This window comes from Austrofundulus limnaeus, unplaced genomic scaffold (assembly GCF_001266775.1).
Source record: "Austrofundulus limnaeus strain Quisiro unplaced genomic scaffold, Austrofundulus_limnaeus-1.0 Scaffold2798, whole genome shotgun sequence".
Classification (NCBI taxonomy): Eukaryota; Metazoa; Chordata; class Actinopteri; order Cyprinodontiformes; family Rivulidae; genus Austrofundulus; species Austrofundulus limnaeus.
The window spans coordinates 1-10,057 of NW_013955200.1; the positions used below are offsets into that span (position 1 = coordinate 1).

The window sequence follows — 10,057 nt, forward strand, 5'->3', positions numbered from 1 at the left end:
CATGTCAATGGCATAAATAGAAAAGTATTTTTCATATTTCATTTTATCAAAATCAAAATAGCAGCATCTTTCCTATAATCTTGAAGTTATTTTATTTACCATTATTTAAAAAGGCAAGTCCCGTTGAGATCTCAGATCTCTTTTTCAAGGGAGTTTGTACGTCTTCCTCTACAGTGGAAACAGTATGTTTTGTTTTTTTGTTTTTTTTTGTGACAGATAAAAAGCTCCCATAGACAAAAAGCTGCTCAAAGCCTGATGACTAAGGAAGGYAACCTGCTGCGGAGTCGTTATGGCAACTGCAGTTTGCCAAAAACACTGTTGAAATTGGACAAGTGTGAACATACAGTCATTCCCACCCCCCTACTTACACACACCCCACCGCCACTCCCACCACTACTCCCATATGACAATTCCGTCCCTCCGCAGTAAAATAAYAAACACAGTGGACTTGCCTTTTGCAGTGAGGTCAGATCAGTCCGATTTGTCAGCATATTTACAGCCGTCTACTCAAGACGCTGAAATTCATCTGCCGTCAAATCTGCCACCTGCTTTTATTCAGATTGCCAGCGTGTATCATCGCTTTCCCCTCAAATTAAAAACAAAGACATATTTTAGCATTAATGTGGTCAAATTTAGAGTTTATTTAAAAGTCGATTAAAAACAACATGTACTTTTCTTTTGTGGTTGACCCAGTCTTCAACAGTTAACAAGAGGTAACTAAACTTTAACCTTTGGTAAACAATATATATTTTTATGTCTTTRAGAACTAGTACGAGCAGCCGCTTGTGTTAAGAAGGTGCTAAACGACAGCCGAACAGATAAAAGCTACTTTGGTTCTGATCAGAAACACTTTCTCCCACCCCCTCAACACGAGGCAGAAAAATACAGTTAGTGATGAAACTCTGTTCTCACTTTCAATAAATACACAGAAATATAGAACACAGTAAGAAAACAGGAAACTTTTCAGAAACTTGGGTTGAATGAGACATTATGAACAAGAGTTACCCCTAATTTACACTACATGCGGCTCTGCTGTGCTGCGCTGTGGTCCRACCTCSGCAGCAAATACGCATCTATTCTAATCAATGGGCCTCATGCAAGAACCGTTCATACAGATTTGTTCTTAAGTTGTGCGTACGAGTGATTTAGGAGAACTTAATTCACCAGTTTTCTCATATTATAAGATTTTCTTCAAACACGAACAAAATTCACGAGTGGTCCAGACCTGTTGTATATTTTACGAGCAGTCAGTCTGCTGTTATTCAGATGGGTTTGCTTCATTAATAACTTTCATTAGTTTGAAGATATTTAGAGTTGAAAATAAATCACACTCCATAATTATGTTGACAGTAGGCTGTTCTGTTTGAATTGGAATTATGATTTTAAATGTAATAAATTGGTTAAATTAAATTGGCTATTAATGCTGTTGTATAACACTACAATGTTAATATGATCTGACACTTGCGATGGTGGGGGACTGTATACGACCTTCGGGAGTCACATTAACAGGTCCTTTAATTCCACAGCTGATGCTGCTAAAATAATAGATTTTTCTTTTTCTGGATCTCTGWGAGCAGGACTTCAATCTCTGAACTTGTAAAGTTCTTCTTTTTACTTTGCGATGTCATTTACGAATGGACTTCCTGGTATCTGAGGCAGGAACGCCTTATATAGTGTTTTTGGGGTGGTAGCACCTGCATACACCTGCTACAACTATAGCAAATCTCCTCTCCTCATGCACAAGCACCTGCATATGCATTCATCAGTTTACACAGCTCATTTACACACTTTTCCTGAAGACAGAAGTGTTTGTTGAATCTGACGTGGCAAGTTCGTACGAACAAARGTAAGAGAAATTTAGGATAAGAATACGAAAATGTTCTTGCATGAGGCCCAATATGAGTGTTTACACTGGCTCCACACAGCGGTGCAGGGCAGCGGTGAGTGGACGGCGMTCTGCCAAAATTTGAACCGATTCTAGTTTTGCGCACCCGTTTCAGATGTTATCATCCATTAAATGGACGTTATTAGCTGTTATCAGCCCCATAGAATAGGTTCAGATTGTCCCAACTGTGCCGCCTAGTGGGTTCTCCGTCCCATAGAATGGCTTCAGACTGCCAGCTGGTTAATATGAGGCATAGGGTTGGGCATAACCATATTGTGTGCAATTAATTATCAGAAAAACATTAATCGATTACTTTTTGGCACTTGACGATTAATGCCACCAGGCAGACTRACTGGGGATTASTCCGGTCAGTCTGCTTGGTGCTCCTCTCTGCTTCGAATATGACGAACATTAAAAATAAAGTTCTGTAATTTATTTATCTATCAACACAATTTAAAACATGACGTATAGCCTGAAATCTGTAATTTTCACACAATTTGGAACAATTTTTTACAAAGAGCACATCTTTCCCACTAAATTGGTCATGTGACTACGAAATAAGGGTGTCCAGGGACTACAGGGGATTAATCAACAAATTAGTCATTATCGGGTAAATACCACAATTAATCATGACTATTTTGCCAATATTGCCCAACCCTAATGAGGCATAAAGCCACTAAGGTTTTTTATGCAATCTGRCTAATATGAAGCATAAAACCACTAAGGTTGATTTTAGAGAAAATGGCATGGGCTACGATAAATTCGACTGCACTACGGCGGTTGCATTCCAATGTATATGGCACTGGTAACCCACTAGGGGGTACYRTCTGGACAGTCTGAAGCCATTCTATGGGACTAATAACCGCTAATAATGTCCATTTAATGGACTGATAACATCCGAACMGGCTGTTTTTGCCAGACGCCGGAGCTGCACCGGAGATCTACAGAGATCCCATCGCTCCAACAGGAAAGAGAACAAGCACAACAGCCGTATTTCCAAAATAAGACACGATAAGGCTGAATGGTTTTTTTCAAAATCCCAGCTATATTAATCAATATATGGATATATTTCTAAACAAATGCTGTCAGAATGTATCGTTCTGTTTGGGAAGTAGATGGCAACATGTAGCATGAAGCATATGTGTACACACATGATATACGTGGATTTTATTTTGAAATCAGAAGTTTCAAAAAGATGACAGTGATACAGTTTCAACCATAGATATCAAAAGCTTTTATATCTATGTTTTCAGCTGTGTTTGGAGTTCATCTTTCACAGAATTATTTTTTGCTCTAAATTCCACATTTATCACGTGATTTATTGCGCGACCTCCTTCCTGCACACCCTCCCTCCTATGTGTCGCACCGGAGCGGACGCTGTATAAATTGGGTTGCAAAGGAACAACTGCGAACTGCGCAACGCAGCGCAGCGGAGCCACATGCACTGTAAATCCAGGGTTATTTCCATTGTTCTGAGCATCTACACGCAGTGTACCTGTGGAAATATGTGCAAAGCATCGTGATTGTCTGAAAGGCAAATTTGGAATAGATTTTCAAACAAACCCTCTTTAATCTCCAAAGATATCTTAAAGTGTCCTCGCTGACAAAGAGTCCTTTCCCTCATAAAGTGCTGTTCTTCATCAGATCTTTGCCGTAGTGTTACACCTCAATGATGTCTCAAAGCCTCTGAATCCRGACGATGTTTCCATGAACGAGGAGTTACAAAAAGAAGAGGAGAAGAAGAGGATTTCTCTACACGAGGAGTGTTTTCTTTTCTTTTCTTTTTTTTTAAGGCGAGAAGAGGCGATCCCTTCATGTTCAGTCAATGATGGCTGAAAGCAGAGCCATGATAGCYACCCCGCAGAAAATAAGCAGGATCTGCAGCAGGGAGTGTCTGAAACAGAAAGAAACACAAGTTTTATATTTAGAAAGGCTTTAGAGAGAATTATCTGGGGTTTTTTTGTTGTTGTTTTTTGTTCTTTTAAATACACCACAAATGTAGGATTTGTGATCAGGTTCTGCTCTATTTAAGCCTATTTATGCAGCAGTAGCATTAACAAAATGAATGCACCCACTCCTGGAAAATTCACGGGTTTATTCTGCAGCCTTCTTATAAATTAAACATTGGGAAATTTATTTTTAAACATGACAGTGACTACTGCTGTCTGCTCTGTAAATGTGCTGTCAAGMTGTCCAAACTGGATCACTCAGAAGGACACACGTGTGAATCCTCCTCCCAACGTCAACTCACTGTTTTGTTGGTAAAAACTGGCTTCCTGTTTGGTTTAGATCTGTTTTAACAGCCAAGAGGAAAAATGTACCTTAAACTGGACTCCTGTAGCAGCTCAGGCACAATGTTCACCAAGGCTATGTAGAGGAAACCTCCAGCRGTGAAAGGCAAAATCCAGCTTGTGGCATTTTCTACGAACATTAAAAGGAAGTCACGACTAATGCAGTCAACTGTACAAACCGGTGTCCAGTTCTGAAGTAAAATGTTTTTACCTGTGCCTTTCGGGGACTGAGCGCACAGCGCGAAACAGGCTCCCAGGACCCCGACCAGAGCCGTGGACAGCTGCATGCGAGCGGCGCTCCAGCGATCAAACCCCGCCCTCAACAGGATGGCAAAGTCTCCCACCTGTGGAGGATAGCGTTACTTCCAACACGTGAACGACACAACAGGTTTTTTTACGCAAACTTCTGAATTTAAAGGAGGCTTTTACATTTAAATCATTCAGTTTCTGCGCATGTGGTTAATCGTAAATCCATCAAACTAGAATGGATCGGTTTGGAAGCTGTGGAGGTGGGCGGGGCTTAGAGACAGCCTCAAAACGAGTTGATCTGAGGCACACCTCARAAAAGAGCTGAAAGAGGGGCTTGTGGAGTTACAATAAGGAGTAATTCAGACCAAAGTATTGCAGTTCCACTTTATATAGACCTCAACTGAAGTATTTAAATGTGACAAAAGGATTTAAAAATACGATAAGTCCTTTAAGATCTTTGTTTTCTTACCTCATGGGGGATTTCATGGAGAAGAATGGCAAAGGTGGTGAGGAAACCAACCTGCAAGAAACGTCTTGTTAAAACTGCTTCGTCAATAAAAACACCAAAAACTGAGTTCAATTAAAGGCATTGCCAATATGTAATTAGGTTATTAAAAAGATTATTTGCAATTTAGTAAATCTATTTCTGCTGGAAATGTGTTTTAAACAATTAAGGATAATAATGTTCCAATAAATTGGAACATAAAAGTTTTTTTGTCATTTTTATTTTAATTTTTTTTTTTGGGTGGGGGGTCTTCCTTTTTAGTGAAATTTAACTGCAAAGGGTACAAATACTAAAAACCAAATAAATAAATTTGTACAAGGTAAAATTTAATTCAAGGTGAAGGAAATCTAATGAGTGAAAAGACAAACTAAGGAGACTTAGATAAAATAAAATCAGTCGATTAAAAGAAGGTAGGAGCTCAATTAAATATTTCATATATTTTTAAAAACTCTTTATAAGCACCCAGCACCCGAAATTCAAACCTACTAAACTTCTAATGAAGTCTCAGAACCACCGGATCAATATTTACACGGGAAAACGCATCAAAAAGTGGCAAAAATTACAGTTTTGATGAATGCACCAGAAGTAAACAAATCTCCGGTGAGATGTCTTGTACGGCTGAAATATGGAGTGAACTTCCTCTCTGGCACGCTGCTCCACACTTCATGCTGTTAGCCTTCTGTCTCTCCAGATGGACTCTTGTACCGCAGATACAAACGTACAGTAACCTACTGGAGCGGTACAAATCTAAGGTACTGCAGTGTAAAAATGCACCTTTACGCCTGCCTTTATCACAACAAACAAAACAAAAAAATGATTTAAATTTAAGCAAATGGGTGTGTGTTTTGTACTGAGCAGCCCGTGGAGGGTCTTAAGAAAATGGACACAACACTGGATTAACTGGATCTGAATATGAAGCAAAGCAGAAAATTCACAGGTTTTAAACGTCTAAATTTACCAGAATCTTTCTTTAGCCTTACGTGATTCAGTGCTCCAACCACGCTCCCCCATTGTGTAGCTAAAATTTATCGTTTTTTAATAACTGTCAGCGGATTTTCAGTCATGGAGTCTTTTAATACCTTAGTTTCTGTCCAGTTTTTCAGGAAAGTAATTTTTTCTAGCAGAAACTTTGAGACTTTAATTTACCCAGCAGCCCACACCACTAATCCCCCTCCACCCTGAGAAAGAACAAGAACCATCAGATTCATCTCTCGGCCCCATCACTTATTTTATGTCAGTAAATTCTTGGTAAAAAAAAAATAAAAAAATAAAACTTTTACTTTGCTTTTTCGGCTCCCCTTTGACACTTAAAGTTCCTGTGATATTCTTCAAATACAGAAGGTCAAAGAAAACATTTTTATTTTAAAAAGTTGGAAAAATACACACAATTTAACCCATTTTGTCCCATAACTGGCATATTTTCTTTTGAACTTGGCTCAGCCTAAGTGAAACAGGAAGTGACATCAAAGGGGAACTCTTTAACAAAGAAAACTCTGGTCTTTGTTTATTGAAACAATATTATTTGAATTCTGACTCTTCTTCATCTCTCTGATAGACTCCAAATAATCTTAAGAAACATCAGATTCTTCTCGTCAGTCTGTGTTATTAGCTGTTGTAGCTACGCTCTGTTCACATTCAGACATTCCCCTTTGACATCACTTCCTGTTACTTTACAGGCAAAAATCTCAACAACTGCTTATCTCAGCAACATGAAACTTCTTTTGCAATATTTTGTCAATGACATCTTTTCAAAAATGTGTTCATTTGTATTACAAAAATTTGATGTCACAGGTACCTTAAAGTTGTTTAATCTCCAGATGTTCTGTAGAGTGTTCTCAAGGCTTTTTCAGCAACATCCTGCATTTTATGGAACTGAATGTTTTTTTTGTTTGTTTGTTTTAGTGGCACAGTTTCTTACCTTTTTGCTTACCAGGAAACTCCCAGCCACTGCCAGTCCGTGGGTGAAGTTGTCGATGCAGTTGGCGAGTAGATTAAGGTATCCACTTGTCTGTCACAAAACACAAAAACAACAAAACAAAACTGCTGCTGAGCTGAGAAAAGCAAGGTGTAAAACAGTGTCAGGACATTTACCATCCAGCTTCAGTCTCACTTTCAGTAGATCATAATCTAACATTTAGTCAAATTTTTGTACCATTATCCTATCAGAATTCATCAACAAGCAACATGTTTTGGTTTTAAACATTACCTTGATTTTTTCTGCTCGATCCTGCAGACTCTGCTGCTTGGAGGATTTCCACGAATCGGCACAGAGTCCATTTTTGAGTGACGCTTCTGCTTTTACACAGAGAGCTGAAGTGGACTGCATCTGTGAAGAAAAACAAACGTTTTACCTGCTCATGTCTTTTTCTGTCAACAGTTYGTTTTACTTTTCTGTCTGAATCTCAACCATGTGACGAACAAGATGGCCGCTTTTCATTTTTTGGACATTTCTATGGAATTCATTGTAAAATAAAATGAATAAAAATCTTGTACAACAGATGGTTGTTAAAGCTTCAACAACAACAAAAAAAACTTATTCATTTTAAGGTAAAAMTTCTGTTTTCTGAAAATAGCCAACTTCCCTGTTCCATCATTCAGAAACCACTTCTGTCGCTATTTAAAGTGATGGTCAAAAAAAGTGTCGAGAAGGGGAAAAAAARCTGCAGTTCTTTCAGCGCCACGGGGAAATGTTTGCTTCACGTCCGCGCCTGAACCATGATGGGGAAGTAATACAGTGATCAAACGCAGGGCGACGACCTCCTCCAACAGATTGGAGTCAAAATGTCTGCATAAAAACACATTTCAACTTCTTTTAAATTTAAAAATGTATCAAGTCGAAAAAAATAACTGAAATCAGAGCATAACATCCTGGCTGTTTCCTTTGATGGCTGCGATTCTCCACACATAATGCACTAATTTAAAAATCAATCCGGTTTTATATCCATCAAGTTACATTTATTTATTTTATGTCGCGCTGAATATTCAAGTAGAAAACACTCTTCTGTCCCTGCATTTCACTGCCTCAGCCTAAAGTGTTCTTCTGTGGACACTGAAATGCATGAAGCAGCTGCTTCATCCCTGCACTAAAAATAGACACAAGAGGAGCTGAGACGTGGATTCAAAATATTCTCCTCAATGGCAAAAAAAGGACAGGAGGAAGGATAAGAGTGCCTTTACAACCATATAACAGGCAGACATTAAAGAACCACTCTCATTACCATTTACTCTAATTGATTGGCTTATATTTTGAAGAACATTGCTCCCAACATTTATTTACGTTTAACATTGCAATTAAACTTAATATGAATAGCTACAAACCTGTGGACTAAATTACTTTAAATATGCAAGTTAAAAGGCTTAACTTTAAATAAACTAAAATAATTGATGCTAAAGATGCTCTTACTGCAGCACAATACTAGTATTAAAGGCCTAACTGTCCTTCAACAAATGCATATCTCCCGTCATCTTTTGTGCCAAAGTTTTAGACTGAGATCATCTGAAATTAAAAAAGGACGTTTCTGTTCAACCTTAAAGTGCCTGTGACATAAAATTTTTTAATGCATATGAATGCATTTTTAGAAAGAGGACATTGATAAAATATTGCAAAAGAAATTTCATGTTGCTGAGATGAACAGTTGTTGGGATATTTGCCTGTGAATTAACAGGAAGTGATGTCAAAGGGGAATGTCTACATGTGAACAGAGCAATGCTAAAATAGCTAATAACACAGRCTGTAGAGAAGAATCTGATGTTTCTGTAGATTATTTTGAGTTTCTATCAGAGAGATGAAGAAGAGTCAGAGTTCAAATAATATTGTTTCAATAAACAAAGACTAGAGAGTTTTCTTTGTTAAAGAGTTCCCCTTTGATGTCACTTCCTGTTTCACTTAGGCTGAGCCAAGTTCAAAAGAAAATATGCCAGTTATGGGACAAAACGGGTTAAATCATGTGTATTATTCCAACTTTCTTAAATATAAAGATGTTTTCTTTGACTTTTTGTATTTGAAGATTATGCATGTCACAGGCACTTTAATAAACCTTGATAATAACATGTGCAATCTTATGCATTATATTCACATATGTTAGTACTGTAAGTATAGTTTGTGAATGACTCTCAGCTACTACCATACCAAATTTTAGCTCAATATCCGCAAAATTCTCTAGGTTATAGCCATTTTGTTTTGGTTAACTCATTTGAACTGTTCAAAAGGTTATCAGATCATGGCACACTGACAGTTATTTTTTGAGTGTCATTAAAATCATAAAAAAAACAATCACCCTTACATCTTTGACAGCGACTGACAAAGCAAGCAAAACTAGTCCATCTATAAAAATTAGAAATAAAAAAATGCTAAAAATGTCTTGTTTTGTTAAGGCAGAAAGCAGTGAACTAACCCCGAGGAAGCAGAATGTGACAGCCTCTCTTTTATATGTACTGTACTGCTGTGCACTCTCTGGAGTACCAGAGGTCATCAGATGCTTCTGTCACTAAATCTCCACTGACAGATATGCAGACTAAGCATGATAGCATCTGCGCACAGCATGCCAATGACAACAGAAATATGTGGAGGTTTGTACCGACGTGCGAGACAGGAGCGACTACTCACAGAAAGGTTAAAATTCAGGTCTGACTCTGAGGTGGCATCCTCGTGGCCGTCCTGGTCCGGGAACATTTTCTCCAGCAGAAGGAAGGCAAACAGGCCGACGATTACCCACAAGCCCTGGGTCGTGTAGTGGTTTTGATTACCAGCTGGAAAGGTAGCAGACAGACTGTAAATATGTGGGCACGAGGATTATACGAGAGCGGTGGTGCTGCAAATAACAGTCCTTCTGCCAAAGACTTCCATCAAATACATTGTTTAAATGCTTAGAAAATGTGTACAATGCAAAATAATGTAAAAATAATAAATGAAGCCTTGCTGGAAAAATAAAAAATATATACATTTTATATAAGCAACAGAAATACAACTTTCATTCTAACATTCTGCCATGAACGTAGAGGTGGGAGGGAAAATCTATTTTTAGATGCATCAAAGACATGGAAGTTTCTGAATCAGTTCTCAAAAATAAAAAATCTATTTTCTTAATGTCCCAGTAGAGCTACCGTAGCTCAATGAAGTTGAAATAT

General features: G+C 38.1%; 1 protein-coding gene across 1 annotated transcript; it reads right to left on the bottom strand.

Annotated features, from left to right (window-relative positions):
• Nucleotides 1-3,271: 3,271 nt before the first annotated feature.
• Nucleotides 3,272-9,679, bottom strand: slc39a13 (solute carrier family 39 member 13; the record flags this gene model as incomplete). The annotated part of the gene is given in 7 exon segments (XM_014000200.1): nucleotides 3,272-3,779; nucleotides 4,207-4,306; nucleotides 4,388-4,520; nucleotides 4,895-4,945; nucleotides 6,849-6,938; nucleotides 7,137-7,256; nucleotides 9,537-9,679. Coding segments are annotated over 7 exon segments (713 nt in total), but the record flags the coding sequence as incomplete, so codon positions are not given.
• Between the last annotated feature and the right edge of the window lie 378 nt (nucleotides 9,680-10,057).